Here is a 24185-nt window from a genome sequence, read left to right as displayed (position 1 = left end):
ATAGATAGGCCTATGTAAAGAGCAACTAGTAGAATAGCCAGTATGGGGTCAATATAACTTTATGTTTATTTGAAATGAAAACACACACATTAAATAAATAAATAAAATAAAAATAAAAACAATAAAAACAATAAAAACAATAAAAACAATAAAAACCCCACCCCATCCTCTTCCAGCAGTCCGCTCATCTGAGACCTACAACACAAACACTGTACATTGAGGTATTTATAATAAGTTTCAAATATAGATGTAAATAATAAAAAAAAGACTTAATGTCAAAAACTCCACATTAAGTTCAGACTTCCTCATCTGATGTGGAGAGAGCAGCTTGTCTGAGCAAAGCCTTTAGGAGGCGAATCTCAAGTCTGGCCTTGGTTTGCTGCAGTTTGGTCAGAGTCAGTTGTTCCTTTGCCAGATGAAGCTGTGCTTCTGCCCAGTCTCTTTTTGCAATTGTTGAAGGTGATTTCACAAATCAGTCATTGCCATTCTTTGCATCTTTTTGGTTATTCTGTAATCATTGCATGCATCACTAATAAATATTCTAAAAAACAATTTTTTTCATTGTGATGAATATATATATATATATTGACAGAATAAAATGGATTGTTTTTGGTCAATTTTGACAGCTGTTTGGGGGATTGTTTTATGAGGCCAAGCTATTTTTACTTTGCTGTAGGCCTATAGTGAAAGGCTGAATACGTTAAAGCCAATAATCACTATAGCCTTACAGATGAACAAATAAAATTAAAACCTTATGAATAAATAGTATATCTCGTAAGATACTGCATGATCCAAAAATAGTATTATTTAATACATTTTTTAAGTTTTCATTACATTTTGGGCATGAAATCCACACTAAATCCACCCTTCTGATGAGATCAGTTTAATCCAGGTTTTTTAGATCAAAGTGATCCAAATCCTATAAAACAGGTCTGAAAAACCCAAAGTAAAGGTTTGATCCGGATCAAAACCAAGATTAGATTACGTGATCTAATCCGATTAGGTAATCCGTTTTTTCTTTTGAAAAAACCCATTTTCAAGATTTGATCCAATCCCTTATCCAAAATCCTAGTGGATTACTTTTGAAAAACCGGGCCCTGGTTTGACCAGATCAATTTTAGCTTAGCTTAGCATAGGTCATTTAATCAGATTAGACCATTAGCATCTTGCTCAAAGATGGCCAAAGAGTTTTGATAACTATTATCAAAATATTTAAAGCTTGACTCTTCTGTAGGTTTTTAGGCTGAAATGGCGAGGAACTACACTCTCATTTTGGCATAATAATGAAGAAACTTTGCTCCTGTACCATGGTTTCTGCAGGCACAGTGATATTACACAGATTCTAACCGGTAGTGCAAGGGTAGGGCTTGGTGCCAGGGACTATTTTCAGGTCTTGTGTAATATTATTGTGCCTGCTGCAGCCAAGGTACACAGCAGCAAAGTTCCTGGATTATCACGCCAGAATGAGTGTTCGCTTAATAACTACAGGATATTGCCTTGAAAATAGCAACTCTTAATTTTTCTTGGTCCTTGCTACATGATGTAACTTCAGATAAGTCAAGCGATAAATAGTAAAATGATCTAAACTGTTTGGTCATTTTTGAAATGCTAATGGTCTAATCGGATTCCATTATCTATGCTAAGCTAAGCTAAATGTGCTCCTGCAAAACCCGAAGTATGTCTGAATGGATTGAAAAACTTTAGGGGACCTATTTCCAAAAAAAAGTGCAGTGTTCCTTTAACCCTCTGGTAGTTTTCAGTCATTTCAGACCAAAAATGGATGTTAATAACTACATAAGTATTAATAATTACCACAAAACCTTCTGAAAATTAAAAAATAATATAGAAAAAATGTAATTAAACAAAAATAAATGTAATTGATTTAGCTTAAGACAAAACAGAAAGTTCTTTACAGGAATTCGTCCCTTTTTGACCAACTAAGACCACAAGTGTGATTCCCAAATAAGGGACACCAGAGGGATAAAAACATTCCAAGCATATGCTCAATTGTGCAAAATCTTATTCTAAACACACCAATGAGCCTTCCTTGTTGACATTTCTTATCTCTCACCTCTTCTTTTCAGGAAATCACCAAACCTCTGCCGTTCCACCAAATCTCTTTGGACGCTCTGGAGGAAAACGACGCCATCGATCACGATCTGCAAGGCTACATCCTCCACCGCATCCATAGCAGTGCTGAGATCCAGAACAACATCTCGCTGAATGGCAAGATGGACAACAGCAGCTTCGGCAAGCTCAGCTCCCACCTCAAGGCCCTCAGTCAGGGCTCCTTCCTCTACCTGAAGCTCACCTTCGACCTGATTGAGCGCGGATACCTGGTGCTCAAGAGCTCCAACTACAAGGTGGTCCCGGTCAGTTTGGCGGAGGTCTACCTGCTGCAGTGTAACATGAGGTTCCCCACGCAGTCGTCTTTCGAGAGGGCTCTGCCACTGCTTAATGTGGGCCTGGCTTCATTGCACCCGCTCACCGACGAACAGATCTACCAGGCCATCAATGGTGGCTCCGTCAAGGGGACTCTGGACTGGGACGACTTCCAGCAGAGGATGGAGAACCTGTCTGTGTTCTTGGTGAAGAGGCGGGACGGCACGCGCATGTTCGTTCATCCTTCTTTCAGAGAGTGGCTCATATGGAGAGAGGAAGGAGAGAAGACCAAGTTCCTTTGCGATCCCAGGTTTGACAACGTTAAGTTATAATGGCACATTTGAGGTTTAACACTTTCACGCATACAATCTGTGATCAGTCTAGGTTGGTTCCTAAAGTGTGCAATAACATTGGTGTGATCAGGCTAGGCTGGTTCCTGAAGAGTACAATAACATCGGTGCGATCAGTCTAGGCTGGTCCCTGAAGAGTATAATAACATCGGTGTGATCAGTCTAGGCTGGTCCCTGAAGAGTATAATAACATCGGTGTGATCAGTCTAGGCTGGTCCCTGAAGAGTACAATAACATCGGTGCGATCAGTCTAGGCTGGTCCCTGAAGAGTATAATAACATCGGTGCGATCAGTCTAGGCTGGTCCCTGAAGAGTATAATAACATCGGTGTGATCAGGCTAGGCTGGATCCTAAAGAGTATAATAACATTGGTGTGATCAGTCTAGGTTGGTTCCTAAAGCGTATAATAACATCGATGTGATCAGGCTAGGCTGGTTCCTGAAGCATACAATAACATCGATGTGATCAGGCTAGGTTGGTTCCTGAAGAGTATAATAACATTGGTGTGATCAGTCTAGGTTGGTTCCTAAAGCGTATAATAACATCGGTGTGATCAGGCTAGGTTGGTTCCTAAAGCGTATAATAACATCGATGTGATCAGGCTAGGCTGGTTCCTGAAGCATACAATAACATCGATGTGATCAGGCTAGGTTGGTTCCTGAAGTGTATATAATAACATCGGTGTGATCAGGCTAGGTTGGTTCCTGAAGCGTATAATAACATCGGTGTGATCAGGCTAGGTTGGTTCCTGAAGTGTATAATAACATCGGTGTGATCAGGCTAGGTTGGTTCCTGAAGCGTATAATAACATTGGTGTGATCAGGCTAGGCTGGTTCCTGAAGTGTATATAATAACATCGGTGTGATCAGTCTAGGCTGGTTCCTGAAGTGTATATAATAACATCGGTGTGATCAGGCTAGGTTGGTTCCTGAAGTGTATAATAACATCGGTGTGATCAGGCTAGGTTGGTTCCTGAAGTGTATAATAACATCGGTGTGATCAGGCTAGGCTGGTTCCTGAAGTGTATAATAACATCGGTGTGATCAGGCTAGGTTGGTTCCTGAAGCGTATAATAACATCGGTGTGATCAGGCTAGGTTGGTTCCTGAAGCGTATAATAACATTGGTGTGATCAGGCTAGGTTGGTTCCTGAAGTGTATAATAACATCGGTGTGATCAGGCTAGGTTGGTTCCTGAAGTGTATAATAACATCGGTGTGATCAGGCTAGGTTGGTTCCTGAAGTGTATAATAACATCGGTGTGATCAGGCTAGGCTGGTTCCTGAAGTGTATAATAACATCGGTGTGATCAGGCTAGGTTGGTTCCTGAAGCGTATAATAACATCGGTGTGATCAGGCTAGGTTGGTTCCTGAAGCGTATAATAACATTGGTGTGATCAGGCTAGGTTGGTTCCTGAAGCGTATAATAACATTGGTGTGATCAGGCTAGGTTGGTTCCTGAAGCGTATAATAACATTGGTGTGATCAGGCTAAGCTGGATTCTGAAGAGTACAGATATGTAAAAAAAAAAGAAAAAAAAAGTTAAATCCGCATGTAATCAAATTTAGTGTTTATTTTAAAATTAAGGGGAAGTAAATTGTACAGAAATGTTCATTTTTGTGTGAACTATCACTTTACGATAAACAATTAATTTGTGCATATTAATCCACTCCACCTTAAAAAAATACACATTTTTTTTTAGTAATCTTGACTCACTCTGACCAATTTTTTTCACTCTGAAATGGTATTCCTTCCTCTGATAATGTCAGTTTGATGGATTGGATGAAATTTGCTTAGCCCCCCCTTTTCAACTGTTAGTTTGCTGCGTGTAAAGATTAGTAGAGGAGCAAAAAAATAAAACTCTGCCCCCTCTATACAGTATTGTGTTTAAGTTGGGTTTTATTTATTTTTATTGCAGGAATGGCCACACTCTTCTGGCTTTCTGGTTCTCCAGACAAGAAAACAAACTAAACAGGCAGCAGACCATTGAGCTCGGTCACCATATACTGAAAGCACACATTTTTAAGGTAAGAGTGTTATGCAAGTATATTGTAAGGTCCACCCAGTTGGCCCAATGCCGGTGTCCACTGGTGGATGAAGGTTCACTGCATGTTCGGTCTTTCCAATGCACAATGTTGATTTATATTAACTTAACTCATATCCGACTCCAATTTTAGTATGAGGTGGTTTAGAATATTAATATATTTATCCTCGTTTTATCTGACTCCAATTATAAAACATTAAGAAGATTATATCAATATGTAATTTAGATAAATGTTTGAACCGTTTGTCTTCACTAGTAACTATTACATCCGTTCATTCGGGTGCTCATGTCGCTCAGAGAAATCGCCTCGGCCGAAGGCGTCCCTCACGGTCACACTCCGGTCAGTCTTGAATATTAAACAGAGGTAAATTGACTAATACTTTAGATGGCCGCTACCAGCGCGCTCGTTCTAAAATACTTTAGTTAGTCCCGCTTAGATGTACACCTTTGAGTTAAGACAATCATCATTTCTAATTAGAGGTTAGGGCATTAATATAAATGTACCCGACTACTGGACTCTATAGTAACTTTGGTTTTCACCAAGCCCATGGTTTCCCATATGAACTTAATTTAGAATAATATTACCTTCAAACAAAGGTCGGGTACCCAATCTAGGTTAGTCGTGCAACACCTTGTTGACCTAGACGGAAGTTATCGCCCTTTCCACCTAAGTACACATGAATCAATATCAAGAGTCAGCCGGATCGCTAAAACACAATTAGTGTGCCAATGCTCCATCTCAATTGGATTTTAGTCCGTCTACTGACCTGACGCAAGACGTGCGGAAACAAGGATACAGCGTAATCTACTTGAATTAATAATTACAGAGTGAGCAAAATATGGTCAAACATTACAATTTATTAGTCAGGTAAATGTATTATGCCAATTCAATCAGTCAATTCATAAATGATCAATACAAAACATCAAATTATCAAAGATAAATCCAAGATGAAAAAGATGCATTCCTGACTTTGAAATATACATAACATGGGGCAGACCCCATGTTATGGGCTGATCTGGTTAGGCAGAATCGCCCCGAGCTTTTCTTAGCCCTTACCTTAAATAATCCAAGAATTCCCTCAAGGAAGGGGGTGTGAATGTATAACAAAAGGCATTCACACTTAGTGTCACACCCCTCACAGTGGTTCAAAAGATGCCTGAAGTTATATATTTATTGTTCTGATTATGTCTATTTCTGAGAGAATGAGACCATTGTACCAATCGCACTGAGACATTTCAAATGATATCAAACATGATAGTTAAAGTCAGTTTGGTTAATTTAAAACATTCAAACATTGAAATGACCATATGCGTGAATTGGGGGGATGAAGCTGAGTCTCAGATGCAAATGCAGCAGGAACTGGTTTTTCCCGCATACCCCTTGCTGAGTTGTGAAGTTACCAGTCTCTGTTTTCAGCTCATGTTTTGAATTGTCAAAGATATCAGAATATTTGCAATATTTCAATTCTTACAGATAACCCCCATTTGATCCCGTGGGTCAGATATAAATGTGCCCATGGGGTCACTATGTATCCTTGTTGAGGTCGTTCAGGGGCAATTCAAGACAGTCTCTGCAGCATTATCAGTTGTAAGTCGTGTTCAGCAGGTAGCTAAACAGGTCCAGGCTCGTTTTCACCTCTTTTGATGAGTCTGACCCGAATGCACTGCTCATTCAGTCTATACAGGCCTTCATAGCTTCCACTGTGTCCTTCCCCTGACAAAAGTGTCCACGTCGTGTGGGCTTCTCATAGTCTGCTTCTTCTGATGAATCTGGTCACCTCCAGATATGCAGACATCGGCATGTGGGGGTCTACAGTGTGTATACACTGCCTTCTCCCGGACACCTAAACAGCAACTCGATGGCTCAGCGATTGAACAGTTATGAACTTGTGTCATTCTGTATTGGAGAAAGTCATGAGGTTAAGCATAAAATATATGATCAAAACATAAAAGTCAGCAAGTGCGAGTCGTACAACTGGTCTCAGGTCTCTTTCAATCTGTTTAAAAGGTCCAATCAAAAACAGATAAGTCTTTGTCACCACTGAGATAGGGTATAATGATAAGGAGAATATTAAATATTCTTGGTTTGAATTACTCAAGGTAAAGCTATCAAAAGGTCAGTGCAACTTATTAAAACAGTATAACAGGCAGTATGCATCATAAAACATATCATCATGACAATACATTCAAATAAATGACATTCATTTTCAAAATGAAAAAATGTGAAGATATTTGTCATACATGATAGTAATTACATTATTTAACCATAATTATGAAGGTATATCTATAATAATGTGTGTGTTTGTGTGTGTATGTTGTGTGGTGTGTGTGTGTGTGTGTGTGTGTGTGTGTGTGTGTGTGTGTGTGTGTGTGTTTATGTGTGTGTGTGTGTGTGTGTGTGTGTTTGTGTGTGTTTGTGTGTGTGTGTGTTTATGTGTGTGTGGGGGGGCTTGAACACAATTGATGGTATTTGTCAAATTTAAATGTCCTAGTGATTATTAGAAGTGTCCTCACTTCGGTTTAATTTTAATCACTTTAGCACTTATACCTGTTATTGGTGATAGATTGGAAAACCAGGGGCCCTCTGGTTTGTCAACCATCCCCACAACAGTCAGTGTATCTATGGCAAGTTCGCCTCTATTGAAGTTTTATACCATCAATTTGTTGTCAAAGCCATGCAAATGTGTAATTTCTTTTCAGCTGACAGAGGGTGTCAGAGGGTGTTTGTTGTGTCATCTGTCATCAGATTAATTATTCTGTTCTATGTGTGTGAGGCTAATGTGTTTTGTTTGTATAAACATGGACAAACGATAGATTTGACTCCTGGGTCTTTGAAGACTGAGGTGTTATCTATGTGCCTGGGTTTACCTGTGGCTATGTGTCAGTGTAATGCTCCGAACGATGGTAATCAACTTTTATAATTGTGTTGCAAAATTTTAGTCCTGTCTTAGCAGGGAGCCAGCATAAGAATGTGAACATGAGGTGTGTTCCGGCTCAAATTGATTCCATATAATATCTTTTACGGAGCACGTTAAGGTGCAATGTTCAAAGCTGGATCCTGTAAAAAATGCATTTTCATGGTTAATTTAATTATCACACTCTATACTCCTGTTTGTAGTTCAAACTGCAGCTATACAGGGGATAGCAGAGTTTTCTACTTTTGGAGATCAAAGAAACAAATATCATGAATTTCAACATAGTTAATTCCATTTTCATACAGGACATGTGGTTTAACATGTGTATAGTATAAAAACAAATTTAAAAATGCCACCAGGATTCGTGACAATAGAGTCTGTTGCTATTGGTCTTTGCAGGAACAATGCAGTAAAGTTCTTTATCGCCTCTAGGTAACCAGGGTTTTAGTCCCATTGCTATTAAGCAATTTGGGAAGATTTTAACTATGAGATCTTTTTGTGTCTCTGTTTCATTTAACATGTAAATTTACATCTTTGTTGAAGAAAGATGTTTTGTGAAATCACATAGCCTCCTAGAATGCTGAATCCATTGATAAGATCAGCTGTGGATAATTGTTATTCTGATGACTGATCAAAGACTTTTTCAGAGGACTCACTGCAGGAGGTGAGGGATTTGCCTCACAGGGGTTCTTGCTTTGAGATGCAAGATGGGAGACCTTTGGCCTCTCAGGTTATGGCCTAACCTTTTGTCGCCCTCATTTGTATTTGTTTGATGTGGACCGGATCTTGAGTGTTCTTTGTTATTCGTCCGCCTAAGGTGAGAACAAAAGCAGAGAAGAACCATAGTTATTTTAGAATTTTCATCAGTTTCAAATTCAATCATGTGGAATTAATGTTAATGCATCATTTTGCAATATTAATTCTGGAAGCCACATGATGTTGCTGGTCAGATCTGTGAGTGTGTAACACCTGTTTACACAGTCTGCTGTATTCTGAGCATTATCTCCCAGTTCCGCTGGGGACATTTTTCTGAATCAATCAATGATTTTTCATTAATTTCAGTTCACAATCTAATGGGCCGATACCCATAGTTCATTTTTTTGCTCTCATTAACAGTCAGATCTGTTGGCAGAAATCATTTCACCCTTTTGGTGTTCTCTGCTTAACGGTTGTCATTTTATGGTGTGACTCACAGATTCTTAGATCTTTTGACCCATAAAAACTTTGGTAACTCTGAATGTTATCATATCCATCCCCCTTTCATTATTTTTCTGGTGAGTTTAACTCTCTGATCAAATTTTAATTGTAGGTGGTGTTTTTTCAGCGAGGATTATATTGGTTTACAATCAGTTATTCTATAGTAGTTCTGTCAGTGTTTTCATTAAGCATAAAGAAAGCGAACCTCCTCAAGGTGAATGTTTCATCTCTAGTCTTTAGTGCCATGATTGGCGATTATAATATAATGTACATTATTGTTTATTCCTAATGTAATTATATTATATTAAAATAGTATGTATTAAATATAATTATATCTGGTCTCTGGAGAGTGTTTTAGAACACAGTGCATTGTTTTATGCAATTACAGCAAACACATTCTGAGCATCTTATTATCACTGAGGTGAGACTTCTTTGCTCTCTGTCAGGCCATTTGAATATGAAAAGGTTTGAGCAATCAGGAGGTCTAAGGGCTTATTTAAAGCTAAAACCTTTTATATTTAGTCTGTTTCGAGATTAAATTAAAGTATAGTGGATATTTTAATTGATCAGCATCATATTTGAATTTATCCCCATTAAATTTAAATGGCAAATTTCTGATTTGTAAAAGCAGAGTTTTCATTAGAGCTTATTTGTCTTTTTTGCAATCAAATCATTCTGTTCTGCTCACCTTTATTTTTCACATGCAAATGCCTTTAAACAGACTGTTGTTATTAATCCAATTTAAAAGTTTACAATTGTTTTTAAATCTTAAACCATTTTTTCCTGTTTTCCTTTTTTCCATTTTTCTCTTTTTTATAAAACAGTAGATTTAAAAACAATGGATATTTTTGATTCAAACTTTTAGGATCTAATTTGTGACTCTCCACTGAGTTCCAGAATATAATTTGGATGATGTTATTCCAATTTAAGCTTCAACTCTTGCTGCCTAGCAGACAAAGAGATATTTCAGAGCAAGGGATGGCGTTTTTCTATACTGCTGTTATCATGTCCCTGATAATCAAAGTGGTTTTGTCTAATTCTCAACCCCACCGGATAACGCATTCCGGTCTAACATTTTTGAGCATTTCCGACTCATTCTATCAATGTGTTTATATAGGGTGCGTCCAGCTTTCCCTCAACATTTCTAATAGGCAAAGAAGAATTGACTTACCACAGCAGCTGAAGATAGAATAGAAGATCCAAACCTCTTGGTTGATATAAATCCATTTTGTGCTGGAAAGACGTAACTCGCCTGAGTTGGGAGATCACGGAGATGGGTCACCATTTTGTAAGGTCCACCCAGTTGGCCCAATGCCGGTGTCCACTGGTGGATGAAGGTTCACTGCATGTTCGGTCTTTCCAATGCACAATGTTGATTTATATTAACTTAACTCATATCCGACTCCAATTTTAGTATGAGGTGGTTTAGAATATTAATATATTTATCCTCGTTTTATCTGACTCCAATTATAAAACATTAAGAAGATTATATCAATATGTAATTTAGATAAATGTTTGAACCGTTTGTCTTCACTAGTAACTATTACATCCGTTCATTCGGGTGCTCATGTCGCTCAGAGAAATCGCCTCGGCCGAAGGCGTCCCTCACGGTCACACTCCGGTCAGTCTTGAATATTAAACAGAGGTAAATTGACTAATACTTTAGATGGCCGCTACCAGCGCGCTCGTTCTAAAATACTTTAGTTAGTCCCGCTTAGATGTACACCTTTGAGTTAAGACAATCATCATTTCTAATTAGAGGTTAGGGCATTAATATAAATGTACCCGACTACTGGACTCTATAGTAACTTTGGTTTTCACCAAGCCCATGGTTTCCCATATGAACTTAATTTAGAATAATATTACCTTCAAACAAAGGTCGGGTACCCAATCTAGGTTAGTCGTGCAACACCTTGTTGACCTAGACGGAAGTTATCGCCCTTTCCACCTAAGTACACATGAATCAATATCAAGAGTCAGCCGGATCGCTAAAACACAATTAGTGTGCCAATGCTCCATCTCAATTGGATTTTAGTCCGTCTACTGACCTGACGCAAGACGTGCGGAAACAAGGATACAGCGTAATCTACTTGAATTAATAATTACAGAGTGAGCAAAATATGGTCAAACATTACAATTTATTAGTCAGGTAAATGTATTATGCCAATTCAATCAGTCAATTCATAAATGATCAATACAAAACATCAAATTATCAAAGATAAATCCAAGATGAAAAAGATGCATTCCTGACTTTGAAATATACATAACATGGGGCAGACCCCATGTTATGGGCTGATCTGGTTAGGCAGAATCGCCCCGAGCTTTTCTTAGCCCTTACCTTAAATAATCCAAGAATTCCCTCAAGGAAGGGGGTGTGAATGTATAACAAAAGGCATTCACACTTAGTGTCACACCCCTCACAGTGGTTCAAAAGATGCCTGAAGTTATATATTTATTGTTCTGATTATGTCTATTTCTGAGAGAATGAGACCATTGTACCAATCGCACTGAGACATTTCAAATGATATCAAACATGATAGTTAAAGTCAGTTTGGTTAATTTAAAACATTCAAACATTGAAATGACCATATGCGTGAATTGGGGGGATGAAGCTGAGTCTCAGATGCAAATGCAGCAGGAACTGGTTTTTCCCGCATACCCCTTGCTGAGTTGTGAAGTTACCAGTCTCTGTTTTCAGCTCATGTTTTGAATTGTCAAAGATATCAGAATATTTGCAATATTTCAATTCTTACAATATATATATATATATATATATATATATATATATATATATATATATATATATATATACACACACATTTCATAATATATTTCCATAATGCCTTATTTTGCAGGTAATGCTTTCTTGCATTAAGCCTTTTTGTGTTGTTGTCATCTTATACTGCAGGGCCTGAGTAAGAAGGTCGGGGTTTCTTCATCCATTTTGCAAGGGCTGTGGGTGTCGTACAGTACAGAGAGTTTATCTACAGCTCTATCATCACTCAGAAACCTTTACACCCCCAACATAAAGGTACCGCAACAAATAAATACAAGAAAAAAACAAGTAATTTCATTCTTAGTAAACAGACTATTACGTTATTATTATTATTTATTGTAATTGGATGCAAAGATGATGTAATACAAAGTATAGCTTCATAAATGTGCATACATTTAAAAAAATAATTAAAATATTCTAAACTTTATTAACCCTAATCTGCTGTTAAGGGTGTTTTCATTCATTCAGGGGTGATTTTTGGGTCTTAATTTGACCCCAACGTTCTCTGTGTTTTAGCAAATGGAATGATTTTTGGTAACAATTCTTATTTTGATACATATTTTTGGAAATGCTTGAAATTTTGGGGGAAAATTACTACCCTTTGTTGATGGCTGTTTTTCCTCATTGACTTCCATTATAATGACATTTTTTACATGCAAAGCAATGACACCATATAATCATGCATTCTTGATTATTAGTGGTTTTCCCTGTTGGGAGGAGGTGCAATCTGTAATTTCAAAATCATCTGTAAAATCAAAATAAGCAGCTCAGCTCAGCTCTCAGAGCATAGTGAACATAGTAAGTGTATTTCTGCACACTCACTATATTCAGTGGCGGTACTAGTTTAAATGGCAAACTGGACGAACCACCCCATATCCACCCCACCCCCCACAGAACCATATAGAAACTATGTAGTTGAATTCAGACAGCATACAAAGAAACTGAAATGTTACTAATATTTCACTTTTCTTGCCTTTTTTGCTGCAAAGTGATCAATTATATCATCATATAGCTCATTAAAGTAACCTCCAGGGGCATTGCTAGACATAATGGCCATGTACCACTACACAAAAACATACATTTTAATTATTTAGTATAAATAAATATAAATCTATTTATATATATATATATATATATATATATATATATATATATATATATATATATATATATATATATATATATATATATATATATACATATATATATATATATATATATATATATATATATATATATATATATATATATGCATGTGTATATATGTGTATATATATATATATATATATATATATATATATATATATATATATATATATATATATATATATATATACTTTTAGAAAGTACTTTAATACAAATAAATAAAACTATTATTATTAAAATACAATTTTTATTCTAAATAAATAACAGAAATCAATCCAAAATATAAGATAAAACTAGAGTAATATGCTGAGATAACTTAAGAAATCTTCTGCATGAATATTAAAGACAATTCTATAGAATACAAAATATGTTTCATGCAATTATCTGTTTTCTCGACTCATGGCCGAGAATTATTGTTATTAAGTCTTACCTCCCTGACTCATCATCTCTCCCTTCAGCTTCATAGCCTTGCTTAGTCAAAATAGAATCATCACCATATTGTAACTTTAGTCGACTTTTTGTCGACTTGTAAAGCTTGTTGCGTGCCGACACCTCTGCATAAATTACTCCATTTTCACAGCGTATAAGTGGCGTGTATTTTATCGGCATGCATGTAAACAACCGGTATTCACACCGGGGAGCAGAGCAGCGCGTGAGGCGCGTGGGAATGGTTTTCTGTGCACTTGTGTCGGTTTGCTTTCACTAGCATTGTTTCAGTTGCACACACAGATTAACAAACTTGCGCATGCAAAAGACGTCAACTGTGAATGGCCTCTAACGTCTTTATTCTGGGATTACCTCTCTAAATTAATACACTTGCATAAAGTAAATCGTATCTCAAAGCTTTTATTGGGGCTGTTTTTTTGTTTGTTTTTTTTGCACCGTCTCCACGTGCCTTCCCCCAGCAAGATGCCGCCCTGGGCGATCGCCCATATTCCCCATGCTTAAATCTGCCACTGACTATAACCTGCTGTTTTACTCCACAGAACTCCATATAAAAGCCAGAAACTGTTTTGCACAGGCCTATCTAAAGGGTTAATGCTACCAACTCATGATTAACAGTAAAAAAAATTAACTTTACCTCTTACAAAGAGAGAAAACCAGCAAAAATCAAGAATGCATGATTATATGCTGTCAAGGCTTTGCAATTAAAAAATGTCATTACAATGAAAGTTAATGTTGGTAGTCAATTTGAGGTTTAATATTATCATTATTATTAATAAAATCTATTATTAATCTATTAATAATGCTTAATTTTATATTTAAAATGGCTTAAGATGCTTATGCCCATTAAAAGTGTCATAAACATTCTTGTAAATGTAATCCCTGTTGGTCCTACATCACCCAACCCGCTCTTAGCTGGTATCAAACCGGCAACCTTCCACACGGGAGTCGGGTGCTCTACCAAGGAGCCTAAAGACCATGGCCTCTACTGTCTGTCGCTAGAGCACCTTTAGAGGTCAGAGGAGTGAGGTTTACCTGCACAGCACTTACTAGCTGGCCTCCGTTACACTCACCCCCCTAAACCTCACTCCCATCCCGGTACCAATGTAACCCCTATCAGTCCTACATCACCCAACCTGCTCTAAGCTGGTATCAAACCGGCAACCTTCCGCATGGGAGTTAGGTGCTATACCAAGGAGGCTAAAGACTATGGCCTTTAGCGTCTGTTGCTAGAGCACCTTTACAGGTCAGAGGTGTGAGGTTTACCTGCACAGCACTTACTAGCTGGCCTCCGTTACATAAAATGATCCATTTGGGCCAGCAACCAGCATTCTTCAAAACATCTTCATTTTTGGGTGAACTGCCCCTTTAAATTGTAATTGTGTTCAGGTGTCCCGGCTGCTGATCTTGGGTGGTGCGAATGTGAACTACCGTACGGAGGTGCTGAACAACGCTCCAGTGCTGTGTGTTCATGCTCATCTGGGCTACGCAGACATGGTGAACCTGCTGCTGGAGAATGGAGCCGGTGTGGATTCGCCGTCTGAGAGTGGACTCACTCCACTGGGCTACGCGGCCGCCGCCGGACACCTCACCATCGTCACCTCACTCTGCAAGAGGAAAGCAAAGGTACACCAGTCTCTGAACTGTAGAGTAAATAATATTTGACTAGAAATTTTTCAAGATACTAGTATTTGGCTTAAAGTTACTTTAACTAGGTTAATTAGGCTAAAGTTAGAGTCATTGTATAACAGTGGTTTATTTTGTAGACAATCCAAAACAAATTGCTTAAGGGGGCTAATAATATTGACCTTAAAATGGATTTTAAAAGATTAAAAACTGCTTTTATTCAAGCCGAAATAAAACAAATAAGACTTTCTCCAGAAGAAACATTATTATTAGACATTAGTGATGGGAAGTTCGGATCATTTTACTGACTCGGATCTTTAAAGACACCCTGGAGAACTTTTTTTTTTATATTAACAGATTTGTGTGTGTTGAGCATCAGTTAAGACAATGTTGGCACCTGTCAGCTTTAATTGTGGGGAAAACTGGATAATTTTGAGCTTTTGTCAGCTAATTTCAGCTTCCGGGTTTAAAATGATTTTTGGGGTGGGATCAAAATCAGCGACGTAGCGCAGTACTGCAAGTGCAATGATGACGCGTCGGTTTCTCATTATTATTCATAGCGGAGTTTTCTTATCCTATGAGAAGAGCCGGCTGCTTAATTATTCATGAGAGCATGTGCTTTCCAAAGGCAAGGCATGCCAGTTTCAAGCAAGCTGTGAGACACGGACCCACAGCACAAAGTAGCCGTTCATGAAGGCTCGTATGTGTTTGTTTCCATGATCCACGGAGTTTGTTGCATGTTTTTTCCCTGCGATCCTGTCAGGGCCGATCATACAGCAAAGCTGTGTGTGTACTGCTGGCATTTTTGTCGGGAGAGCAGTGCGTGAATTGAAGAATGGCGGACGTTGACTTTTATCAGGAGTTCGTTCACATTCAGACACATCGCCGTGCTGCTGTGTTTGCCTAAATCCTCTATATTACCAGCAGGGCTAATGGTTAAAATAGGCAGGTCAGGAGACCTGCTGCACTGAGTCTGCAATAAGATTTATAATTTAGACCCGGGGATCGAGGGAGAATCCTCATTTATAGTGTTTACATGAACACTTATCTTTATAATGATATAAATTGTGGTTGTGTGTTTATGAAATCACGAATAACAAATGTAGCAGGGCATTAAATTACTGTTTATTTCTTTGCATTTTAACTTTGTGAACTATAAACTCATCCATTTCCTCACGGTTTGTGTCTCATTTTGTGAGCTAACTATCAACAACAGTTGTTCGCTCCCCTTCTCCCCTGCTGGCCACGCCCACTCCTGCCCTGTGCTCGCGGAGCTCCACGGCCATTAATCATGCATCTTTTAAAAAAATTCTGAAGTAGACTTTAACCGAAAGTGGGGGGTGTCATGGCCCTTTAAGGTCTCGTACATCGAGATGAACGAATCTTTTTTCGAGTCATTTCGTTCATTTGGTTCAATTTGCCAAAATATGATTCAAATGTTATGAATTGCTTCCAAACACATCTACAACTAGCCCAAAAGGTTGATCACACGACAAATAAGTCATAAACTGAATACTATAGGAAGGAGAAAATAATAATTCAATGTTGACCTGCTCTTTTGTCTATGAAGGTATTGTTGTCTCTTTGCTCAGCTCACCTCTTCAATGTCAGTGGTTCGTTCACATTACACTGACAGTCACATATAATCTTAAGCAATGTACACAGTCTGAGTCGATAGGAGCCATGATAATTACTTCACCTTTCGAGTCTTCTGGCTCTTGAGTCATTCGTTCATCACGTGACAGAATGACTCAAACCCGAACTCGAGAGATGAACGGTTCAATTCTTTTTCCGGCTCTAAGCGCATATGATTGGCCCGTGAGGAACGAATGACTCAAACCCGATAAAGGACTTGAGAGATGAGCGGTTCAATTCTTTTTCCGGCTCTAAACGCATATGATTGGCCCGTGATGAACGAATGACTCAGACCCGATAGAGGACTCAAGAGATGAGCGGATCAATTCTTTTTCCGGCTCTAAACGCATATGATTGGCCCATGAGGAACGAATGACTCAAACCCGATAGAGGACTCGAGAGATGAGCGGTTCAATTCTTTTTCTGGCTCTAAACGCATATGATTGGCCCGTGATGAACGAATGACTCAGACCCTATAGAGGACTCGAGAGATGAACGGTTCAATTCTTTTTCCGGCTCTAAACGCATATGATTGGCCCGTGAGGAACGAATGACTCAAACCCGATAGAGGACTCGAGAGATGAACGATTCAATTCTTTTTCCGGCTCTAAGCGCATATGATTGGCCCATGAGGAACGAATGACTCAGACCCGATAGAGGACTCGAGAGATGAACGGTTCAATTCTTTTTCCGGCTCTAAGCGCATATGATTGGCTTCTGCCTTTCCATGATGAACGACTCAAAAGACTTGAAATGACCGATACCGCCTGCACAAATGTGCGGATGAACGAATCACCCCCTGAGAGGACTCGTAGTGCCCGAGTCATATTGAAGATTCGTTCAAAATGAACGACCCATCAGACATACTTTGAACATTTCCTTGCTCTGTTAAACATCGCTTCAGAATAATTTTTTTTTAAAATGATAGATGGGCGAATAATTCTGACTTGTCTTTCTGCCTTCTCCATAGCTGGACCACTTGGACAAGCATGGTCAGTGTGCGCTGGTGCACGCTGCTCTCCGAGGACACCTGGACGTGCTCAAGTTCCTCATTCAAAACGACTGGGGTCAAACTCACCTCCAGAGCCCCTCCCCCACACAGTCCCAGGACACGCCCTCTCCAGTTTCACAACCACAGGCCACACCATCCCCCACCCCACCAGATGCCACGCCCTCGCCCACACAGGCCACGCCCACAGAATCTCCACCCTCAGGCCCAGAACAGCAGGAGGATCCAGCAGAGACGCCTCAAGAAGAAGAGCAGAATCGGGAAGAGTCTCCCAGAGAAGAGGTTGAAGAACAGACGCAGGAGGACACACAGGCTGAGCGCTCCTCGTCTCCATCATCTGTGAGCTTTAATAAGAGCATCGCCATCCAGCAGGCCCTTATAGCTGCCGCCAGCATGGGTTACACTGAGGTAAAGTCCTCTTGGTGTCGTGTGTATACATATGTGCAGCGATTTGACCGTTTGTCTGTAGGTATGAAAACAGGAAAGCAAGACCAAATCTAGACATCCTAGTCTGGATGTGTTTTGCAAGACCAAATGGACACTCTGTCATATACTACTCTAACTAATTGAGCGTGTGTGTGTGTGTCTTTAAGATTGTGTCTTATCTCTTGGACTTGCCTGAGAGGGATGAAGAGGACATTCAACGCGCACAGATTAACTGCTGTGACACCCTGTGGGGTGAAACAGGTAAATGAGCTTATTTTTCATGCTATAAATGTGTCTCAAGTGACTGATTTACAACACTTTAAATATACTGGTTTGCGGTGACACCGTGCCTCAGTGGTTAGCACTGTGGCCTCACAGCAAGAAGGTCACTGGTTCGAGTTCCGGCTGGGTCAGTTGTCATTTCTGTGTGAAGTTTGCCCTTGTAGCCCACCTCGTGTTGGTGTGGGTTTCCTCCAGGTGCCCTGGTTTGCCCCACAGTCCAAAGATATATGGTACAGATGAATTAGGTAAACAAAATTGGCCTTAGTGTGCGAGTGTGTGTGAATGTGAGTGTATGGGGCATCCACTGTGTAAAAGTTAAATAAATGGGACTAAGCCGAAGGAAAATGAATGTATGAATGTATTTTTTGGTCACAATTTGCATATTTTTGCACTTTTGTATCATAAATATGAGTATTGTAAGTACTGTAAGTTCACACAGAAAAATTACCTAAACTGTTTCACATATGGTCTCAGTAATTATTCACGCAAAAAAAAAAAAAAAAAAAAAAAACTTGCGTAGCCAAATTTATATGCATGAAACCAAATTCCTGCACTTTTGTAAAATTAAATTCAGATTGCACAATCGGTGTGCATGGTGGAGCACCTTGATTATCTCGGCAGGTTATGATTGGTTGAACAGTGAGCTCGCTTCTGATTAGCTAAAGGGTTCAAGTGACATGCATGAGAGGAGTGCGCTGCTAGAAAAAGTCTCAAAAATACACACACAAATGCTATAAGTGCTTTAAACATTCAAAACTTTATACATTTGTAAAGAGTTTTGCATTTGTGAAACATATTTTATAAATATGTATTTTTATATTGTGCACGTAAACGGTTTTTTTTTTTATTGTGTTTTCTCGCTTAATTTTGTGGACATAAATTTGATTTCATGCATGTAAATTTGTCTATGCACGCTGAAAAAAAATCTTACTTCAATTTTGTGTCTTGTTTCTAGTTCAAATATCTAAAAAAAATTAAATCAAGAAGTCTTTTTTAAACTTTTTTTTAATATAATTTTGAATAAAATGAAGTGGGTTTTACCTTAAAACAAGCAAAATAATCTGCCTATGGTGTAAGCTTGTTTTAATTAAAATCTCACATAATTTTGACACGTTTTTTCTTGAAACAAGGCATTATTTTTTGCTTGTCTAGAAAATGCTGCTTGATTTAAATACTTTTAGATATTTGGACTAGAAACAAGACTAAAATAAAGCATTTTTTGCAGTGCATCATGTTTTTTGCATGAATTACAATTGACATTAATCTAGCTCCATATGCACAGTCCAACTCCACAATTCAGTACTCCATAGTTCACAGCCTTTGTAACATGTCTCAGCAATGCATTTCAATTTCTTTGGTTTTTTAAATGTATTGTTTGATTGACGAGTGTCTTCTGCTCTTCTCCTCAGCTCTGTCAGCAGCAGCGGGACGGGGGAAGCTGGAGGTCTGTCGGCTGCTGCTGGAGCAGGGCTCTGCTGTGGCTCAGCCCAACCGGAGAGGAGTCTTGCCTCTCTTCAGCTCCGTGCGCCAAGGACACTGGCAGGTAATTCATAAAGATGCTTTTTCCAGCTTTGTCCTTTAAATGATGGAGCATCCGTCTACATGTTTCAGCTGTATCAAAGTCTGTTCAAGGAAAGTCGGTTCACTTTGTGGTAGGCATGTAACCGGTTTCAAGGTTTACCGTGGTTTTAAAAAGTCATGGTTTTAAAACCCCTAAAATTTTCTGTTATACCATTCCTTCGGTATATGTACATTTAGTTTTTATGTTGGCTTGAGAAAGCCAACTTACTGTTATACGACTCTGTCCTTGAAAACAAATGTATCTCCTCCTAGGCCGTTCATGCCACAAGGCCCAAATGTGGTCAAAATGTGCCTTCTACATTCAAGATTGTTGCTATATCTCCTCATGCCTATAAGACTTATCGTTTTTAATATAAAAAATGTTAAATATTAAATTTTTATAATCCGGGCATATAAAAAAAGTCCCAAATTTGGCCAAAAGCTGTATTTAGATGTGTTAGATTTTGTTGCTATATCTTTAAGGTTTATCAGACTTATAGTTTTCCAATAAATAATTTTTAAGCATTATTTTTCTCAAAATATGGCAAGCCATTTTTGACTTAAACTCCATATTTTTACTGATATGGGAAGCCATCTTTGCATGTATCACTTTCACACTTAAAGCGTTGTATTTTTAAAAAAATACGGCAAGCCATTTTTACATAATGTTCATTCCCTTAGTCCCTTTATTAATCAGGGGTCGCCACAACGGAATGAACCGCCAACTTATCCAGCATTTGTTTTACACAGCGAATGCCCTTCCAGCCGCAACCCAACACCAGGAATACATAATGTTCAAGTCCAGTTTTTGACACTCATAAAGACTGTCATAGAAACATCGGGGTTGATTAAGATCACTCATACTGCCAAGAAGCTTTGATGTATCATCACTAACCTGTCAAATGTCCCCATAGCAATAAAACAGTATAACCAAGCAACCATTTAAAAATAGCAATATCTCTACATCAGAACATCGTAGGGACCTGGGCATTGGCTTGTTTGACTCATGCTAGCAAATGGGACTTCCTGTGTACTATGCATGGTAACAATGATAATGGAAGCCAAGTGCTAATAACGATTAGCTACATGCTATGAATGATCATTTAAATGAAATAACATATGCTAGAAATGCCTACTAAGTATTAGCATTTGATCAAACATGTACACAAGCATTGCCATTTAGCAACTGCTTAGCAACCACCTAACAATGCCATAAACGTTTTAGCAACTGCCTAGCAACCACTTAGCAACCGCCGCCGTGCTTCCTGCCAACTGCCATTCCCAGTCCTAGTGCAGTCACGTTGGCTTTCTCAAGCCAACATCAAAGTTTATCAATGAACTTTAGGTTCTAGTTTATCATGTTCTTTATGACTATTTTACTCCGCTTTTTAGGGCAACGGCATCTCCACATCAATAGCTAACATCTGAAAAACAAGGGGTCAGACACCAACATCCAAGCAGGCTATAGTACCTGACCAGTGCAGTGGCTTTACTTGATATCCTTTTCAAGGATTTCAAGGATGCCTTTTACCTTGCGTTATCCACTTGTGATTGGGTCAACATAAATGCATCCTAATGCCACATTTAAATAGGACCTAGATATATCTGAAGTCCGTTCTCTCTTTCAGATTGTGGATCTGTTGGTGTCACATGGTGCAGATGTAAACCTGGCTGATAAACAAGGCCGTACTCCACTCATGATGGCCGCTTCAGAGGGGCACCTGGACACGGTCGAGTTCCTAATGGCTCAGGGTACAGGATGCACACATATATATGAAACAAAAACACAGTTGTTGAGGGTTGGGTTAAATATACCTCACGTCTTATGCATTTTGGATGTAGGGGCATCAATGGATCTTATGGATAAGGAGGGTCTGACTGCACTCAGCTGGGCATGTTTGAAAGGGCATCTGTCGGTAGTTCGCTGCCTGGTGGAAAGAGGTGCTGCCACAGACCATGCTGATAAAAACGGACGAACCCCTCTGGATCTGGCTGCTTTCTATGGAGATTCAGATGTGGTGAGTGATATTTCAATTTGGGCTTAATCTGAGACCAACATTTCTAAATATTCCCCTAAATCCAAATCACCCCTGCTGAAAAATCCAGATTAAACCAGCCTAGGCTGGTTGGCTGGTTGACCAGCCTGGTTTTAGAGGGGTTTTCAGCCATTTCCAGCCTGGTCTTGGCTGGTCAGGCTGGAAAATGACCAGCCAAATCCAGCTAAAACCAGCTTGACCAGCCTGGTTTAAGCTGGATATAGCTGGTTTTGGCTGGACTTCCAGCTTGGGTAGGCTGGTCAAGCAGGTTTTAGCTGGTCATGCTAAGACCAGGCTGGAAATGGCTGGAAACCAGCCTGGAAGTGGCCAAAACCCCTCTAAAACCAGTCTAATCGACCAGCTAAAACCAACCAACCAACCTAGGCTGGTTTAAGCTGGATTTTTCAGCAGGGACATACTGATTCTATTTCAACTCTAGTTAATAAATCTGTTGATGTGATCTGCTGAATAATCACCTTTGCTGTAATAAGTAAGAGATAATCAACATGTGCATTAAAGGATTTAAAATGCACAAGTTAAACAGTTGACTCGAACCATTTTTCAATCTATTCAGCCGAATTCTTGTTGTATCACTTTTAGCTTAACTTAGCATAATGAATTGAATTGGATTTGACCATAACATTTCAGACCCATCAAACATATTGAGTGGTCAGCTTGGCAGCGCTGACGAGTGTGGGCGGGGTTGAAAGCCGCGCAAGCCTGATGGAGCAAGTGTAATGGGTCGAGACCTGTGAAGGAGGTCCAGATGGATACTGTTGTTTTGTGTTTACCTTACGTTAAAGTTGTGGAACATAAAAACATCAGCTGCCAGCTAGCGTTTTGAAAGTGTTGTTGTAGAGCAACACAAACACAGAAGTATAAATGCAAGGCAATGCGAATTGCAAGCGCCATAGGTCATGCCGGTCACAGACTGAAATTAACAAAATTATTTTATTGCAAAAACCTCAAGCCAATCCAAATCAAGAACTTCAACAGAGCATGGAATAAAGGGGAAGTGTAGAAATGTCATCTTGCGGTTGTTTTCCATCAAAATTGTTTTCTCTGCAAATCCTGAAATATTATGCTTTAACGTTACTCTTTTTTTCTACCAGGTGCAGTTCCTGGTGGATCATGGGGCTTTGGTAGAGCATGTGGACTACAGTGGGATGCGTCCTCTGGACCGAGCTGTCGGCTGCAGAAACACATCAGTGGTGGTCGCCCTGCTCAAAAAAGGAGCCAAAATCGGTATATGACAAGTAGCTACATTTAGATGTCAATCAAACAATCCATTAGCAATTAATTTAAGGATCAGATTGAAAAGCCGTCACATAGAAACACTAACCAATCAATTTCAAAGTACATTTCAAATAGATCATGTTAAAAGGGTTGGACCTAAAGTAATCTAATCAACAAGAGAAACAATTCAGCAAGCAAAGCTTTCTATCTCAATGTTTTCTCACATTTGGATTCAAAAATACCTTGTGCACTTGTTCAGTGCCAACAGTACGGTGGCCGGAAAGTGCAAAACAACATTACAAAGTGTGAAACACTTCTACAAAGCTCGAGACAAATTTACATTTTGAAAAAAACATTTTTACTTATCATCAGACACAATTACATAGGAAAAACTATTTAACCAAGGACAACACAATTTTACATTTTAGAAAAAAAAATTTACAATTACAGATTCCCTTCGGAAAGGGCATGTACCACACACCGGAAGTGACGTGAATGTACCACACCGGGAGTGACGCAGGGGAAATTTGTTGTTGTTGTTGGTGAGCGCGGTAAATTCGTGCTGTGGAGTACATGGTGCAAACAAGGTTTATGGTGACCGAACATGGTCAGCGGTCGAGGGTTGTTTTGCCTGTTTTGTGGCAAACACGTGAGCAGCTTAACGCGGTTTTGCTTTATGTGTGGTCTGTGTTTAGAGTTTATAAAGGACGCGGAGCAGACGGAAACACCAGACATACTGCATCAATGTGTTTAATATTTTAACGAGAGCCACTCATACGCTGTAATCGTGGACATGATGTCAAGTCTACACGGTGTAAACCTCTACTTGAGGAATCTTAACAGTAAACTGAAGGAAGCCGGTGTTACGGTTTAACTGGTGTCCGTGTTAACTGAGGCCCCTTTTCAGATGTGAACTATTCACGTTTGCAGATTGGCAGATTCGTCACTTTTTCACGGCAACAAAACATGCCCATACCAAATAAATATTCTTATTACTTGGTGTCAGTGTAAACATTATTGATTTTAATACCTGTGTAGCAGAACAGTATAAACCAAAATGAATGCAAAGAAATTATTTCAATTGACATGTCATCAACGGGATTCGAACCCAAGCCAAAAGGTT

The 24185-nt window shown here is 39.0% G+C and overlaps 1 protein-coding gene across 11 annotated transcripts in view; it reads left to right on the top strand.

Annotated features, from left to right (window-relative positions):
- tanc2b (tetratricopeptide repeat, ankyrin repeat and coiled-coil containing 2b) overlaps positions 1-24185 on the top strand; it is a 267309-nt gene that overhangs the window by 236151 nt on the left and 6973 nt on the right. For all 11 annotated transcript variants that reach the window (XM_087275633.1, XM_087275632.1, XM_087275631.1 and 8 more), the window contains 10 exons: positions 2085-2692; positions 4649-4757; positions 11795-11917; positions 14642-14878; positions 17484-17930; positions 18116-18209; positions 19640-19773; positions 21419-21542; positions 21633-21808; positions 22939-23071. In XM_087275633.1, coding sequence (XP_087131759.1) covers positions 2085-2692; positions 4649-4757; positions 11795-11917; positions 14642-14878; positions 17484-17930; positions 18116-18209; positions 19640-19773; positions 21419-21542; positions 21633-21808; positions 22939-23071 — 2185 coding nt within the window. The remainder of the gene's footprint in view (positions 1-2084; positions 2693-4648; positions 4758-11794; positions 11918-14641; positions 14879-17483; positions 17931-18115; positions 18210-19639; positions 19774-21418; positions 21543-21632; positions 21809-22938; positions 23072-24185) is intronic.

The sequence above is a fragment of the Danio rerio genome, chromosome 12 (assembly GCF_052040795.2).
Source record: "Danio rerio strain M-AB ecotype USA chromosome 12, GRCz13ab, whole genome shotgun sequence".
In the NCBI taxonomy this organism is placed as follows: domain Eukaryota; kingdom Metazoa; phylum Chordata; class Actinopteri; order Cypriniformes; family Danionidae; genus Danio; species Danio rerio.
The sequence above is the reverse complement of the archived record's forward strand: the minus strand, read 5'-3'. Positions and strand labels throughout refer to the sequence as shown.